Genomic DNA, 18,806 nt, shown 5'->3' with positions numbered 1-18,806 from the left:
TCTAGTCAACACCAATTGCAATGAAGTTAAAAGTACAGTACCACTGTGGGAGGCCAAGGCAGGCAGATCACCTGAGGTCAGGAGTTCAAGACCAGCTTCGCCAACATGGTGAAACCTTGTCTCTACTAAAAATACAAAAATTAGCCAGGCGTGGTGTCAAGTGCTTGTAATTCAAGCTACTCAGGAGGCTGAGGCGGGAAAATTGCTTGAACCTGGGAGGCAGAGGTTGCAGTGAGCTGAGATCGCGCCACTGCACTCCACCCTGGGCAACAAAGTGAGACTCCGTCTCAAAAAAAAAAAAAAATTCAAAGAGAAATGTTTTTGCAGCTTCTTGGTCTGCAAACATTGTTACAGCTGACAGATTAATACTGTGGAATGTGAAACTGTTCTTGAAGCCACTCATTTTCACTAATAAGAGGACACTTCTGCAGAATTCTCAGTTTTCCTAATATCTTCATATAGTGCTAAAGCTTTCTCTTAGGTTGTGAGAAGTTCGTTTCTGATTATTTCAAAAAGTTAATATGCTGGGAAAGATTATGTCTGAACTAATGCTACTTCCCCATTATACTGACCTCAGTCTCATAGTTACCAATCACATATCAATCAATTTGTATTACAGAAGCAACCACTATGACAAATAGACTATATTACTCTAAAGAATGGGATTTTATATTTCCTAGCAAATCCTCTGGTTTCACACTCCAAATCTGCCACAATCTAATCCAATCTTATTTCCCAGAACTTCCCTAAAGATTTCTATGTTCCAGTTAGCTTGATTCATATCCTGTTCCTATAAAACACAAATCAAGCTATCCTGGCCTCTGGACCTTTCCCTTCACCTTCCTCTTAAACTTCCTTCACCACATGTGTCAAAAATCTATTAATTTTTGGCTGGGCACGGTGGCTCATGCCTGTAATCCCAGCACTTTGGGAGGCCGAGGCGGGCGGATCACCCGAGGTCGGGAATTCAAGACCAGCCTGACCAACATGGAGAAACCCCATCTCTACTAAAAATACAAAATTAGCCAGGCGTGGTGGCGCATGCCTGTAATCCCAGCTACTTGGGAGGCTGAGGCAGGAGAATCGCTTGAACCCGGGAGGTGGAGGTTGCGGTGAGCCGAGATCGTGCCATTGCACTCCAGCCTGGGCAATAAGAGCAAAACTCCGTCTCAAAAAATAATAATTATATATATATATAAAATTAAATAAATATATCTGGAGGCATTCATTCATTTATATACTTATTTATCAAAAAGGCTCTATTAGGTGGGAACTATTATTACTCCCATTTTATGGAAAAAATGAGGCACAGATAAGTTAATTAACTCACAAGGTCATACAGCTAATATAGGCAGAGTGTGAATTTCAGCCCAGGCAGTCTGGCTTCAATGTCACATGCTTAATCACTATGCTAATCTGTCTCTCAAAAGAATATCCTTACAAATCCTTAAAAACACAATGTGAAAAGCAACATTGTGACCTTTGTGGGAGCAGTGCTGGGAAAACCTAAAGCTTTGCTTGACCCAAGAATCATCTTTCCCTGAAGAACTGTTCTTCATGTTTTACTTATTTTAAAAACAGATTCTGAATCTCCTTAGGTGGCATTTTAGGATTTAAAAAAAATAATAATAGTTGTATTTTTTGCTGTGTCTCTCATGAATTAGGTCCTTCCTTTTATTCAAGTTACGAGTTTGAATTAACAAAAACTGAATATAATAATTATCTAGTCACACATCAAGGTAATAATAGAATCTGGAAAGTTTACTCAAATGTTAAAGTCTGTAAAGGGTAAAAAGTAGCTATGCTGCCAATATTTCACCTCAAACATTAACAGTTTTGGGTTTTTCCCTCTGCTCTTTCTGGAATAAAAAATACACATATTTTACACCTATTCCCTTCACCCATACTCCCACCCCACTTCCAGACTCCACAAAAACAAACCAAAGCATCAAATCATCTCTTTTCTCCATGGATCTTGCACAGACTTTTCTTCTGTGGCACTCAAGACTTTCTATTTTGTACTGCATTTATACACATTCACATCTTGTCTCCCCTTTCTAGCTCAAGTTCTTTAATGGTGAAGTCTACAAATGATTAGTATGTGCAATCCTCACATTGTATAACCACACACATTTTTTAACAAATGAAAGAGATATATGATAATCAATAAGAAAACACTGCCAATGCATTAGCCCAATACCTGGAACAAAGAAAGAAGTTTGCAGGGGAAGATACAAAGTTCTCTAGTAAATATGTTGTGTTTGAAAATCCATGTAGATGTTTAGGTCATCGTCTAGAAATGTTCTACTCCAGAAATATTCTATTCCAGAGCTAGAGACAAAGATTTAGCGATCATCTAATTTCTGTAATTTTTTACAGGGAACTCACTCTCTGTTAACTGCTGTCAGCATCCATAAGGATCACTGAGACAGCAAATTCTCAGTCAGCAGTCTTTGGGTCAAGCTCCATTAAGAGGAAACAGTCTCTTTGGGAAACTAAAGGAGACATAAGGGCCTGTATCTGTGAGGCACAGAACCGGGACATCTCTTTATTTTCATATATATGGAATGGCTTATGCAATTATGAGCTGACAAGTCTCCAGATCTGCAGTTGGCAAGCTGGAGACAAAGGAGAGCAATGGTGCAGTTGCAAAACCCAGGAAGGGCCAACGCTTCCGTTTTAGTCCAAAGGCAGGAAAAAAATTGATGTTCCAGCTTCAAGGCAGTCAGGCAGGAGGAGCTTCCCCCTTACTTTTGGGAGGGTCATTCTTCAGGCCTTCAACTAATTGGATGAGGCTCAGTTCAACTAATTGGATGAGGCTCACTCACATTAAGCAGGGAATTTGCTTTATCCAGCTGACCAATTCAAACATTAATCTGACCCAAAAACACGCTCATAGACATGCCCAGAATAATGTCTGATCAGATATCTGGACACCTCATGGCCTAGTCAAGCTGAAACATAAAATTAACCATCACAGCACCTCGAGCATAGACAGCCAAGGAGTCACATTACTACAAGGGTCTAGATCAGTAGCTTTCAATCTAAGTAAACTGGAGCCTCAAGAATAAAGCACTGGCCAAGGGAAAACAAGTAAAGCATTATTAAAGACAACCAAGAACAAAACCTTTGGAGGAATGCCTATGTTTAAAGGCTAGACAAAGAAAAAGGAGTCAAAAATCACAGGAAGAAAAATAGGAAGTAGATTTACCCAGGGCAACAGAAGTTTCAAGAAAAGGATGTAGTCAATTTTTAAAAAATAAGCAAAAGGGCTAAATGGTGAATATGGTCAAGGGATTGGCAATTCTATAACATAATGGGAATAACAGGAGGAGAGCAAGAGACTGGAAAGGCAGTGAGTACAAATTCCTTTTTAAAGAGTAATAACTTTAAAGACAGGTGTGGTAGCTCATATCTGTAATCCTAGCACTTTGGGAGGCAGGTGGATAGCTCTAGTCCAGGAGATGGAGACCAGCCTAGGCAACATAGTGAAACCCCATCTTTACACAATATACAAAACTTAGCTAGGTATGATGGCATGCCCCTGTAGTCCCAGCTACTCAGGAGGTTGAGGCAGGAGGATGGCTTGAGCCTAGGAAACAGAGGTTGCAGTTAGCCAAGGTTACGCCATTACACTCTAGCCTGGATGACAGAGCAAGACCCTGCCTTCACAAAACAAAAACAAAACAAAACAAAACAAACAAACAGTAATAACTTTGGGGAAGACAGGAACAAACAGGAACAAAAAAAACAGTTAAGTTTTGGAAAAGGGAAGGAACATCTCTTCCTTTCAAACCAGAAAGATGAGGGAAATGTGAGGTGAGCAGTTCACACATGGATGGCCTTGACCTCAATTTAAAAGAAAAAAAATGGTAGAGAGTTGGCAGTGGTGAGTTTGGAGGTTTAAGGAAAGTGGTGAAGGTTTAAAATAATTCACAAAAATTTATCATTAATACTCTGTAAAGTAGTTACAAGAATATGGGGAAGATTTATACCTATAGAAGTTCAAGGTTCATGCCATATTGCCCAGAAATTATATGGAACACAACACCAAGTTTTCAATAAATGCACTTTAAAAATTAAATACACGTTACTTTTCAGAAGAAAGTTGGTTACATCCTTATTTGGACTTTTTCCCAAAGAAACTTATATGTACTATTCAAATATACTCAGTCAGACCATGAAAATGACATTTTGTTTAACTTTCCCTCTTCTTTAAAATTAATAATAGACATTTTGCCGAAGGGGATATGTTTAAAATGTTAATACAATTAACTTTTCGGAAGAGTTTACAACCACAGAACTTTGCAAAGCCACTTCTATGAAAATAATTTGATCTGTTACTAAAATTCTTTGAAATCTGCTCAAAGTAGTTAAATTCACAGCTATTAACTAAAAGCCTGATTTAAACTTAAATTGCCAGAAGACAGTTTTAAGTATTATGTCTTTTACTGGTTTTGGTCACAAAAAATTGGAACTATTTAGATTATTATTAATAAAACAAAGGACACTAGATGGAAACAGGAAGTAAGCTTGCTGAGTGAGAAGAAAAATACCCTCTGTGTTGAGTTTTTACCACAAAGCACAAAATTCTTACAGGAAATGAACACTTAAGCATGTGAAGTAATTATAAAGAATAGGCATTGCAATATTATTTTCCAATAAAAAATATCAGGGAAAAGTTTGTAAATAGAGATGAATGGTGTGTGAAAAATTAAAAGCTCCGTGCCAATGAATTGTGCCATGGATTTCCAAAGTCAGCCTATTACCAGTGTTCAGTTTATCTCCCTATTTTGGTCTACATCAAACCAAACTTTATTTTCCTGTACACAAACAAAATGAAATCTTAGCACTAACAAGAAGCCTTAGAACTTTTTCATACAAAAATCCATTCTGGGCCGGGCGCAGTGGCTCACACCTGTCATCCCAGCACTTTGGGAGGCTGAGGTGGGTGGATCACCTGAGGTCACGAGTTCAAGACCAGCCTGACCAATAATGGTGAAACCCCATCTCTACTAAAAATACAAAAATTTGCCAGGCGTGGTGGCAGGCACCTGTAATCCCAGCTACTCAGGAGGGAGGCTGAGAGAGGAGAATTGCTTGAACCCGAGACGTGGAGGTTGCAGTGAGCCAAGATTGCATCACTGCACTCCAGCCTGGGCGACAGAGTGAGACTCCATCTAAAAAAAAAAAAAAAAATCCTATCTATAGCATTTGTAACAGGTACATGCCAAGCCTCTAAGTCAATGTCTCAAATAATTGTGTTTACAACTGTTAAATTTAGCCTAAACCTCCCTCCTAACACATTTTAAGTTCAGCCTAACAATTTCTCCACGCATAGTGAACTGTAACCTAACTGGATGTGTAAACAAACTGTAACCTATTCTTGTGCCAATCACCAAGTTTCGGCCAATCAAGGGTGGCCAACTGTTCAAAACATGTTCAAATAAGGCAAACGTCAAGCCATAACCAATTCAGCTGTTTCTGTACCTCATTTCCATTTTCTGTACATCACTTTCCTTTTCTGACCATAAATCTTCCACCACATGGCTTCACTGGAGTCTCCCTGAACCCATTCTGCTTCAGGGGCTGCCTGATTTGTGATCTCTTCTTTGCTGAGTTAAACTATGTTAAATATGTCTAAAGTTTTTCTCTTAACACAACCTGAAAGCAACCATCATGAAATGTCTCTTTCTAAGTTCCTTTATAGATATTTAACCATGAAATCTGTCTCCCTGAATTTTCTTCCCCATTGGTTCTTGTTCTACTTTTTAGGACAACGGATTTTAAAATTAAGCTACTAAACTGAATTCTCAATTCACAGAAAAAAATATATAAACAAATAGGACTTGTTTGGCCAGGCACAGTGACCCACGCCTATAATCCCAGCACTTGGGGGGACTGAGGCAGGTGGATCACTTGAGGTCAGGAGCTCGAGACCAGCCTAGTCAACATGGTGTAACCCCAACTCTACTAAAAATACAAAAATTAGCAGGGCATGGTGGCATGCACCTGTAGTCCCAGCTACTCAGGAAGCTGAGCCAGGAGAATCACTTGAATCTGGGAGGTGGAGGTTGCAGTGCACGGAGATCACGTCACTACACTCCAGAGCCTGGGTGACAGAGCGAGCCCATTTCAAAAAAACAAAAACAAACAAATAAATAGGACTTCTTTAATTTTAAGTTTTTCTATGCCATGTATTTTAACTTTCAGCCCTTACTACCAGTTATTTCTTTGTTTTTTAGAGACAGGGTCTCATTCTGTAGCCTTGGCTGGAGTACAAGGGCCTTATCATCATAGCTCACTGCAGCCTCAAACTCCTGGGCTTGAGATCCTCCTACTGCAGCTTCTTGAGTAGCTGGGACTACAGAATAGCTGTAGTCCCAGCGTGCGTCACCACACACAGCTATTTTTTTTTTTCCATAGACATGGGTCTCCCTACGTTCCCCAGACTGGTCTCGAATTCTTGGCCTCAAGCAATCCTCCCACCTCGGCCTCCCAAAGCGCTGGGTTTACAGGCATGAGCCACCACACCCACCCTTCTACCAGTTGTTTCTATTATAATCTAGCACAGATTGTCATCCAATGTAACACAAAGTAGTATACTTAATATATTTAACATACTGAAAAAATTAGTATATCAACATTTCATCCTGTTTTATAAGAGCACCATGACTTTCAGGTATTCTACTTCCTGAATTGGTTTGAAAATGTATGTCCAAAATACAAAACCTTTAAAAAAAAAAAAAAAAAGTCCACTTCCTCTTCCACATGGCAACTTCCCAAATTTTAACTATTATTTATGAAAGGGATCTAGTCTAGCCAACTTTATTTCACAGATAAAGAAACTCAGATTCAGTGATTTAACTCCAATTAATACTCTCTTCTTCAGACAAAATACCTCCAACAGCTCCTTAAATGGCATAAGTTCTAGATCCTGAAAACTATAGTCTTCTCTTTTCAAGACATACTCTAGGCTGGGCACAACGGCTTACACCACAGGGAGACCTCATCTTCACAAAACCCAAAAAAATTAGCTGGGTGTGGTGGCGTGTACCTGTAGTCCCAGCCACTCAGGAGGCTGCATTAGAAGAATCACTTGAGCATGGGAGATAGAGGCTACAGTGAGCCGTGATCGCACTGCTGCACTCCACCCTAGGTGCAACAGTGTGAGACCCTGTCTTAAAAAAAAAAAAAAAAAAAAAAGACAAACTTCAGTTTCCTTACTGGTGGCTCCTCTTAGGATATACTCAAACAAAATTATTAGATGGGGTTTGATTAGAGTATAATGGAATGATGAACACTTCCTCAGCCATGCTGCAGTTAGACTGCCCTAAGACTGGCAAGTAGCCTAAGCCATGTCAGTTCAGATAGCATGCTATCAGTAAAGCTGTTGATATGCTACACTGTAGTAATCTAGCTCCACTCTCTGATCCCCTGATCAAGTCATATTATTGCTTACCCAGTTTCTGACTCATATCTCTCATAATCCATTTGCTTACTACTTTAATCTTTCCCCTATATTTTTTAACTAAGATATAGGAACGTGTTTCTGCTAAAACTAATCCTATCTGACAGCCTAGTTAATTAATTCCTAGAGTTTGAGCAACTAGCAGCTCTCTGTAATACCTATGTGACCTGATTACCTAGATCTTGCTAGGCAAACTTCTTCCTATCTTTAGGAAACTACCCATCCTCATTATTCCTCCAAGATACTTTCTGAAAGCACCCCAAATAAGGAAAATATCAAGATGGTACTGTGACAAATATTTTAAATACATAAGAAAAAATAAATGTAAGGAGACTTACATGGGTGTCATACCCCTGCCCCACCAAAGGAAAGGGTGGAGAACACATGTGTTGAACTAGAAGTGACCAATCTAAACTAAAAAGGTCAAGCAGGGGCAGGAAGTTGAGTTTTGCAATGAAAGCATTAGCAACCTATGCTTTGGGTTTTGAGCTGAAAAGAAACTGTTCCCAGGGTGCTCTATTTTTACATTTTGCTATTTGTCTTGTCATTTTCCCAACTTTATAGGCTCCTAAGTATGAAGAAACTTTAAAATCATCTAGTCAAGAGGTCCCAAATGCATGTCCAAGGGGGAAAGTTTTGAAAAAACTGGTTATCTTCCCCCTGAAATTTCATACTGTCCTTTGGCACCCCTTCCTCCAAATCAGGACTGAGTAGGCCTAAACTCTGTAGGATACTGTGACATATAACTAAATTTGGGAAGCCATTTGAACCATATTTGAATATCTCCTATGACAGGGAACTTACTCCTTCCAAAATAGCATGTTGTATCACTGGAGTTTGAAAAAGGGAGGGCTGGCCGGGCTTGGTGGCTCACGCCTGTAATCCCAGCATGTTGGAAGGCTGAGGCAGGCAGATCACCTGAGGTCAGGAGTTTGAGACCAGTCTGACCAATATGGAGAAACCTCGTCTCTACTAAAAATACAAAATTAGCCGGTCGTGGTGGTGCATGCCTGTAATCCCAGCTACTCGGGAGGCTGAGGCAGTAGAATCGCGTGAACCCCGCAGGCGGAGGTTGTGGTGAGCTGAGATCACGCAATTGCACTCCAGCCTGGGCAACAAGAGAGAAACTGTCTCAAAAAAGTGAAGAAGAAAAAAAAAAAAAAGGGAGGGCTTTTAGAGTCAGATGGGATGGAATGTCAGAACTTTGCTGCTTGCAAAGAGTTCTGCAGCCCTCTCCTTGACCTCCAACTTGTTATCATGAAAATTTTCAAATATACACAAAGTAAATAATAGAATAAACACCCAGGTATCCATCATCGGCTTCAACAATTATCAACACATAGCCAATCTTGTTTCATCTATAAGCCCTCCAAACCCCAACACCTCACTTGATTTTACTACATTTTAAATTCTTCAGTATACATCTCTAAATATAAGATTCATTTAATTAATTAATTGCAATACCATTACTACACCAAAATATTAACAATAATTCCTTTTTTTTTTTTTAATTCCTTTTAACTTCTTTACATCTCAGTTTCCTCAACTGTAAAATAGGGATGGGTCATACTCTGGCCTCATAGGATTCTTGTGAGCCTTCTGTCTCAGTGATTAAAAAAAAATGTAGAAGAGTGCTTTGGCTTTGGCAACATATTGGTAAAAAAAATTAATAATAAATAAAGAGTTCGGTTTGAAAACGTACAACATAGATAAAAAGCATGTAAGTTCTTGGGTTCCGAATCCCAGTCTTGGGGCTTTGGACAGTAAATAACCCACCTACCCAGAAACCTCAACTTGCTTAAGATGATGACTACATTGCATCTGGAATGGTAATGTCAGCTTAGCTGGGATAATCTATTTCTCTCAGTAGGTAAATGACTTCTCAATAATGGGAAGTTCAGAATTTAAGATATAATTAAATTAATCAAGGTAATTTATAAACATCTGTATTAACTTCAAGACAATCTATTGTAGCTACAATGCATTCATTGTGGGGCTCTGCCTTCTACCAGTGCAAGGCTTGAGCCTAAGCGCAGCTCCCTACAAGACAAGGGGCTTCCTTTTCTTTGATAGCAAGACTAACTTTTCATAGCCCCAATGTCTGTCTCCAGGTTTGAGGCAGTTGCCCTTCCCAAACAACTATAAATAGCTGACATCTTAAATCCAGACTACATCTCAAATCCTGACTCCAGGTACTAAACACAGAATTCGTTTCTCTCATGAGAAATCTATAAAATGGAGACCCACAGCTGGGGAGTCATCTGCCTATTAGAAATTGACCCGAATATGAATCCAGCAGTGACCCGGGCCCTGCAAGATGAGAAGATTAGAGGGACCAGTGCCTTCCCCCTACTGCCCCTTTTTTTTGAGACAGGGTCTTGCTCTGTCGCCCAGGCTGGAGTACAGTGGTACAATCATGGGTCACAGCAGCCTCAATCTCCTGGTCTCACACGATCCTCCCACCTCAGCCTCGGAAGTAGCTGGGACCACAGGAGTATGCCATCATGCCCAGCTAATTATTTTGTAATTGTGTTAGAGACAGGTTCTCATTATGTTGTCCAGGCTGGTCTCAAACTCCTGGGCTCAAGTGATTCTCTCACCTTAGTCTTCCAAAATGCTGGGATTATAAACGTGAGCCATCATGCTGTCTAAACCTTCTTAACACCTATTTCTCTTTCTTCCAGACATCCAAAATGGTTTTTTTAAAGTCAACAATTTGGCCGGGCATGGTGGCTCACGCCTGTAATCCCAACACACCAGGAGGCCAAGGTGGGCTGATCACCTGAGGTCGGGAGTTCGAGACCAGGCTGACCAACATGGAGAAACCCCGTTTCTACTAAAAATACAAAATCAGTCGGTGTAGTGGCACATGCCTGTAATCCCAGCTACTTAGGAAGCTGAGGCAGGAGAATCGCTTGAACCTGGGAGGTGGAGGTTGCAGTGAGCGGAGACTGCACCACTGCACTCTAACCTTGGCAACAAGAGCAAAACTCCATCTCAAAATAATAACAGTAATAAATAAAGTCAACAATTCAACATAAACCGATACAAATCATGCAAAATCCATCCCTCCCTTCCCCATCTAAATGCTAGTTAACTCCCAATGATAAAATAATAGATAAGTGCTGATCTAATTAGCTGAATATTAATTCACACTAAAGTGAGAATGAGGCTTAAACATTCCCAGGATACACAGATATAAGAGCAAAACACAAATCTGCAATGGTAATATTTCATTCTTCACTTTTATCGATAAAAGTGTTTAAAGGGAGAGTCCTTTAAATTGCTCCTCTCTAGGGTTATTTATTCATTCATTGATTCATGGTTAAAAACAACAAAACAAAATGCATGAGAATTTCTATAATGGGGCTAAAAACCAAAATTCCTTATTTGCATTAAAAAAATAAAAGGAATAAGGAAGAGAAAGAAGGGATCATATGTAATGAGGAGACATGGACAGACAAATTTAAAATATCTTAAATGCCTCTCAGTGACAGCCAGTTCCTTCATTAGAGGCTTTTTATTTACAATCCTAGAAAAATATTAATAGCAAGCAATTTTTCAATTGGCCTAATCACATTTCATCCTCTACCACACAAGCAAAGAATCAAAGCACACTTGAGAGCAAAGAAAAACAAAATTCAAAGTGAAAAATATTTTTTTTTCTTAACAAATTATGGGCTGGGTGCGGTAGCTCACGCCTGTAATCTCAGCACTTTGGGAGGCTGAGACGGGTGGATCACGAGGTCAGGAGATTGAAACCATTCTGGCTAACACGGTGAAACCCCGTCTCTACTAAAAATACACAAAATTAGCCGGGCGTGGTGGTGGGTGCCTGTAGTCCCAGCCACCCGGGAGGCTGAGGCAGGAGAATGGTGTGAACCTGGGAGGCGGAGCTTGCAGTGAGCCAAGATCACGCCGCTGCACTCCAGCCTGGGCGACAGAGCGAGACTCCTTCTTAAAAACAAAAACAAAAACCAAAAAACACAAATTACGTACACAAATATGAACTCTGTGTTATACTAAGTTTGAGAAGTTAGTAAGAAAAGAGTATACCTGAGATATATGGGCTTTTGCAAGCTGAGTTGTTCGAATATTTAAAGACTGGCTTCTTGTTACAGTTGCCACAGAAAGGGATTTTCCATTCATCTTTCTTTCAAGATGACAATTTGCTGTTGATCTCTCTTCAAGAAGAACAGCATCCCAAGGATCCTTTGCTAGCAAACTTGAAACATTTTTCTCTTCCTCATGGTCTAATACCTCCACATTATCCACCTTAGGCTTACTTAGAGGATCCAAGTCTAACCAGTCAAATTTACTGATATCCTCAGACTTTGGAGATACCTGTAGATTGCTGACTTTTGAATCTGTTATCTCCAAATCAGTCCTTGCTTTCCCATTTTTTAAAAATTCTGATGTACTAGCTATTTTGTCAAATAGTTTTGCCATGTCAGGACTGACTACTGGACGATAGATAGGTAAGCTTCCTTGTGGATGAAAGGGTGTGGCAGGTGTCAAAGGATATGAGAAATATGGAGATTGTCCCGGAAGACTTAAATATATAGGTTCTGTAGATGGAAAAGTGGGCATTCTTGGATTGAAGCCATTTTGGAACGCAGCCTGTTTACTGTAAGTAGAAGGATAAATAGAAGGTAAAGCATAAGTGGAAGGCCCAGATAATCCAGGTGGCCACTGTCCTCTCTGAATAGTAGGTCTAAAATAGAGCTGTGCTGAAAAGGAAGGGCTCAGAATAGGAGTAACTGGTAATACAGGTGTTTTTCTAGTCTCGAAACTGTCATCCAGCAATAGTTTCTCAAGTTCAGCTTGGGTGAGCTTTTCTACATCAATATCTAATGCTCTTTTTTGGGAATCTGATTCGGGAAACACCATGAGATCATAATCCTGCTTGTTATAAACCTGTGCTTTTTTTCTGGTGCTGCTTGACAACTCGAAGCCTCTCTGATTGTCAGTCACTTGTCTATCCTTTTGCAGTTTTGCTAAAGCCTCTGCTTCCATCTGTAATGCTTCTTCTTTGTCCACATCTTTTGCTCTTGTTGGTTCCGGATGTGAAGATGGACATTCTTTAAATCCGCTGTTGCTAGATATCTGAGCCATGTCCACTAAAAAGACCAAACCTTCCTTCCTCTATTTTTTTCTTGTAGCTTCCAAAATAGCAAGGCCTATACATAAAAATAAACATAACACTCAATTAGATTTCTAAACATAAATATATTTTGTTTGCAACCTACTCCATATGACTTTGGACTTAAAGCCACTTAGAAAAATATACTACAAAATAAACAAAATAAAACAGTTGGATAAAATCTGGGTGAAGGCACATTTAACACCTTATACACTGTTGGGTTACAGAAGATGTTCAGATACACATTACTTTAACCCCATTTCCTGACACAACTGGAAAGCTGGCACAGTAAATGAACTTTAGACACTTTCATTTTAGCAGTCACAATGGCTGCCATTAACCAGTGGTACTTCTGGCAGAATTCCTAGCATGAAATGACTTAAGTGCTAGTCACATATTTTCAACAGTTCAGACAGGGTTTACCAATATGCAGAAATAGCAAGTCAAAATGGTTTTTTGATCTTTTGCTATTTGTTAAATTGCTCAAAAGCCAACTAGCAATAAAAACATCCAATACCTAGTCAATAAAACAGGAAACTATTATTTTATCAAAATACTACGTGCAAAACTGATTAAGGTTTAATAATCTTCCAGAAATATTAAAAATGTATAATGTAACATGGATTTGAATAATAAGACAAAGTGTTAAGGCTTATTAGAAGTTCTGAGGCAATATTTCACTCAAAGATTAAATTATAGCTGAATTGGCCATATAGTTTTAATTACATTTCTATTCTGATTATCTGCAGTTAAATCAATAGTTATAATACCAAAATTTCTCCTTTTCAAAATCCTTAAATATTTTTATTCTTCATGAAAAGATGAGAAGATAATTTTTAAACTTTGTCATAGATTAGCTTATAAAAATTTATACTCCTCTATGTAAGACAAACACTTAATTCAGACCAAGATTACCCTGTGAAGCAATACAACCAACTGAAAGGTTGCTTAGCTACTCTGTAACACCAAGCACATTTCCTCCTTCTAATCAATATGATAAAAGGGTTAAATATGGATTCTGGAGTCACATCACCTTAGTTTAAGAAGGTATATGACCGGCCAGGCGCGGTGGCTCACACCTGTAATCCCAGCACTTTGGGAGGCCGAGGTGGGCAGATCACAAGGTCAGGAGATCGAGACCATCCTGGCTAACACGGTGAAACCCCGTTTCTACTAAAAATACAAAAAATTAGCCGGGTGTGGTGGCAGGCACCTGTAATCACAGCTACTCAGGAGGCTGAGGCAGGAGAATGGCATGAACCCAGGAGGCGGAGCTTGCAGTGAGCCGAGATCACGTCACTGCATTCCAGCCTGGGCGACAGAGAGAGACTCCGCCTCAAAAAAAATAAAAAGAAGGTATACGACCTTGGGCAAATGAAAACTTTTCTGTATGTCTTAGTTTACTAATTTTTTAAATAAAAAATATCAATCTAAATTAGTACCCAAACTAAATGAAATAATACACATAAAAGTGCCTATCATTGGCCTTGGGCATAAGCATTAAATAAATGGTACGTATTATTAATCTAATCTGGTTTGTGATACACCCAGTTTAAATACCTAGAAAGCAAGAGAGGTCCTGTTTACATTCTATGGTCTTTCTTTCTAGCAAACACAATGCTTGTCTACCGTATATGCTCAATATATACGTGAGATAGGAGGTAGGGAAAAACCCAAAATAAATTCAAATTAATATAATACAAATGAAAATCCTAAGTGTTGAGGTAATACTAAACAAAAAAAAAATATTAGTGAGGAGGTCATGAAGAAAGAGGAATTCAAAGAATGTCCTTGGAATGTTCTTAGAGTATTACTTTGCAATTCCTTCATACAATTATTTTCCCTTCTGTGGTAGACTACAGAGCATGGGCACAATGTATATTTAAAATATGTACACTTTACTGTATATAAACTTTATATCAAAAGAAAAAGCTGTAAATATTGAACTCTTGCTACATATGCACAAAGCACTTAGAGGAAAGTACTAATGTCTACAATTTACTTTGTTGTTCTTGTCGTTTAGAGATGGGGGAGGTCTCTTTATGTTACCCAGGCCGGTCTTGAACTCCTGGCCTCAAGCAAGCCTCCTGCCTCAGCTGGGATTACAGGCATGATCCACTGTGCCTGGCTCTTACAATTTACTTTGAAATGCATTTTTTTAAAAAGGTAAATTAATGGATAGCAGGATAGATGGATAAATATGTGATTAGACAGGTACAGAAAAATGTTAATAGTAGAATCTAGGTGATACAAATATGAGTATTCACTTTGAAATTCTTTTAACTTGGTTGCCAAGACTGAAAATTTTCAAAATAAAAGGCTGGGTAGTAGGGAACAGGAGCAGCACAAATTCCTCCCATTTCAACACATACTCCCACTCCTTGGGATGTGATTTTGTTGCTCCTCTCATAAAGAGGAGGGATCTATTTCTTTACTCTCTTGAGCTGAGCGGGCCTTGTGACTTGGCTTTTACCAATGAAATGGAAGTGACACTGTGGGAATAGGAGTTCCAAATCTAGGTCCTAAGAGGCTTTACTACCTCAGTTCTTTGTCTCTTGAAATGCAGCCACTGCTATGTGAATGCTCATTGAGGATGAGAGGGGCCAGCTAACAGCCAGCACCAACCACCAAACATGTGAGTGAAGCAACCATCTTAGACCATCCATCCACACTCCAGATGACCACAACTCCATGAGTGACCGAAGGTGAGACCAGCAGAAGAAATCACCAAGCTGAGCTAAAGCCAAATTGATAACCCACAGAATCATTTTGGAATGATTCTGTTACATAGCAATAGATAACTGATAAACTTTTTCTTATTACTTTTAGAAAACAAAGCGCAAGCCACTTTACTATTTAGCAACAAACTTCCGTTTTAACTTCCACCACCACCTTCCTTCACTTATCCTCAGGGAACAAAAGGTTTTCTTTTCCTTTCTAAGGCGACTTCCTCCATGTGTATCCTTAACCTTAGATTTCTAAACATAAATGTATTTTCCCCTCCACTTCATCATCAATGATTACCCTCCACTTCATCATCAATGATTACCTCCTTTGCATTGTTAACTTATTTACTTGCTTAGGGTCCTGTGCCACAAAAAAGCTTAAGTCTTCTCCATATCGAAGGGGGGGAAATCTTAACATTCCCGTTTAGATTCCAGTAGCTTCCAATTTAATTTTCTTTTTTCACTGCCAAACTTCTCCAATGAGTGACCTAGAAAATATTTTCTTTACACATTCTGCCTTGGAAAAACTCTACTTGTCTTTCAGGGCCCAATTCAAATACTGTCTCCTCTCTTTAGCTTTCCCTAAGCAGCTCTTATCAGAATTCATCTTTTTAGATCAACCAAAACATTTTTATCACAGCTTTCTCTTCTTCACTTCTGTAGACCTTTTGCTGTTTTTGCCTATCAACATCTTTGCTTCTGGTTGTAGAACCTACGGCTTCCATTTTGGAGACTGGTCTCCCTTTATCCCACATAGTTAATTAAAATAGAACTGGCCATCTCTACCCTTGTCCCCCACTCCCATCCACTCCAGAGCATCCAAATCTGGCTCATCAGAGTTAACTCCTGGACTTCTGCTGAAACTATTTGGAAAGAAAGCTTTTCTTTGAGCTTACTAAACTCAGATATAAGCCTGGCCCTGCTGTGTCCGTCTTTGTCACCACTTGAGGAGATAATGCCTAAGAATGAATCCAGTCCAGAAGAAAGCAGAGCTAAGATAAAACGAAGAAAGACATATTCTGGCTAATATTACACTGGCATCTGGATCCAACCAAGCCCAAAGCCAACCTTTCATTTATGTAAGCCAGTAATTCTCCCTTTTTGCTTAAGCCAGTTTAAAATGAGTTTCTGCCATAAGAAAAAATGTCCTGATTAACACAGAATCTGTGAACCTATGTGTCTACCCAACAGACTAAAATAAGCTTAAGTGCAAAGGCCTACTTGTTTATTTTTGGAGTTCCCCACAACATTTAAAAGTACCTTGCTTAATGAATAAGAAACTTAATTTACTGAACATGTGGGGTTTGTTTGTTTGTTTAGACAGAGTCTCATTCTGTTGCTCAGACTGGAGTGCAGTGGCACAGTCTCGGCTCACTGCAACCTCTGCCTCCTGGGTTCAAGCGATTCTCCTGCCTCAGCCTCCCAAGTAGCTGGGATTACAGGCGCTCGCCACCACACCCGGCTAATTTTTGTATTTTTAGTAGAGACCAAAATGTTTAGTAGAGACTAATAGCGTTTTGCCATGTTGACCAGGCTGGTCTTGAACTCCTGACCTCAAGTGATCCGCCTGCCTCGGCCTCCCAAAGTGCTGGGATTACAGGCGTGAACCACCTCACCTGGCTGAACATGTGTTTTAACAAGAGGGAGTGAGGGCTATTGGACAGTCTTAAAGAAGGCATTTCCAATGGCACAAGAGTATGGATATATAGTAGGAAAAATAAATCAAGTATAATCACCTATTGTGGAATACCAAAGTATACTGCCTATTTTTCACAAAATCAGGCGTATTAAAACAAAACAGCAGCCACGCACAGTGGCTCACACCTGTAATCCCAGCACTCTGGGAGGCCGAGGCTAGTGGATCACCTGAGGTCAGGAGTTCAAGGTCAGCTTGGCCAACATGGTGAAACCCCATTTCTACTAAAAATAGAGAATTTAGTTGGGTGTGGTGGCACACCAGGCCTGTAATCCCAGCTACTCAGGAGGCTGAGGCAGAAGAATCCCTTGAACCCAGGAGGCAGAGATGGCAGTGAGCCGAGGTCACCATTGCACTCTAGCCTGGGCAACAAGAGCGAAAATTTGTCTCAAAAAAAAAAAAAAAAAAAAAAAATTAGCATTTTACAAAGAGAAAGCTACTTAGATATAATTCATCTTCCACAAGCATAATGCCAATTTGTTATTTAAATATTCTCCTTGTTGCCACATTTGGTAATGAACAATGTTAACAGTATTCTGAGAGAAGAATCTAGATTTTTTAAAATTAGTTTACAATAGTTTATTCACGGGTGAATACACTTGTTCTAAGTATTTCAAATGAATGCTAACTCTCATTTACTAATAAAGATATAAAATTAATCATCTGAAATATATTTTAATAGTGAGTATGGGTTTTTCTCACATCACCAATGTATTTGCTTGCTCTATTTCTAGTACCAACACCCAAAGTAGTATATGCTAAAGTAAATTCAACTCTAAGTAGTAAAAGTGAGCTGATTGCTACCAGCTAAGTTACCATATTTTAGTTTTCCAAGAGGTTATCATGCATGTATACTAAAATGGCAATAAAAGGACTTAACAGATTGTCCAAAAGTAACCCTGTGCTTCAGCTGTTTTTCTGGGGCTGCTGCACTGACATGCTCCATTAATTTTTTTAAATAAAACTTCATTTGATGACAAACATTTAGCAGGAAATAATTTCCTACATCGTAATTCAAAATGAAAACTTCAATGCTAATGTTCCCCTAATTCAAGCTGAGAAAGACAATATAACTAGTATTTGAATGAGGCCTGCATATCATCTGCCAAAATTTTCTCAACATAAAGTAACCCAGTGAAGATCACAAGGCTGTAGCTACTTTAAAATTCTTCAAAAGTGGGTAATTAAACTATTTAGTTAAACGTTTGGACACCATTTGCATATCCCAAAACAGAAGAATTAATTTAAAAGTTCTTGGCTTCTTCTGTGTTAGACAGCCATTTACAATTTAAATTTAAACCCCAGAAAACAGAAAAAGCAAGTTGGTGCTGCTACCCATCTAAATGTTTTCCTGATATTAAAATTTCAAGACAACTAAGAAAACTAAAAAAGAATTATTTGAGTTGAACAATACAGATATTTGTCCTCCCAAATGAATATAAACTTTAAAGGAAAATAAATTATGGTACTTCCATGGAACTGATTTTTTTTTTTTGAGACAGAGTCTTACTCTGTCGCCCAGGCTAGAGTGCAGTGGTGCAATCTCGGTTCACCACAACCTCTGCCTCCCGGATTCAGGGGATTCTCCTGCCTCAGCCTCCTGAGTAGCTAGGATTACAGGTGCCCACCACCATGCCCGGCTCATTTTTGATTTTTTTTTTTTTTTTTTTTAGTAGAGATGGGGTTTCACCACGTTGGCCAGGCTGGTCTCAAACCCCTGACCTCAGGTGATCCACCCACCTCAGCTTCCCAAAGTGCTGGATTACAGGT

The 18,806-nt window shown here is 39.2% G+C and overlaps 1 protein-coding gene across 2 annotated transcripts in view; it reads right to left on the bottom strand.

Moving 5' to 3' along the window:
- Positions 1-18,806, bottom strand: part of PIK3C2A (phosphatidylinositol-4-phosphate 3-kinase catalytic subunit type 2 alpha) — a 122,971-nt gene that overhangs the window by 73,058 nt on the left and 31,107 nt on the right. Inside the window, exon 2 of one of the 2 annotated variants that reach the window (XM_054438784.2) lies at positions 11,528-12,651. The exons of the other annotated variant lie outside the window; for it this stretch is intronic. Coding sequence (XP_054294759.1) covers positions 11,528-12,586 — 1,059 coding nt within the window. The 5' untranslated portion in view covers positions 12,587-12,651. The remainder of the gene's footprint in view (positions 1-11,527; positions 12,652-18,806) is intronic. 2 annotated transcript variants of the gene reach the window in all.

This window comes from Pongo pygmaeus, chromosome 9 (genome assembly GCF_028885625.2).
Source record: "Pongo pygmaeus isolate AG05252 chromosome 9, NHGRI_mPonPyg2-v2.0_pri, whole genome shotgun sequence".
Classification (NCBI taxonomy): domain Eukaryota; kingdom Metazoa; phylum Chordata; class Mammalia; order Primates; family Hominidae; genus Pongo; species Pongo pygmaeus.
Note: the sequence above shows the minus strand (reverse complement) of the source record. Positions and strands in the feature narration are given on the sequence as shown.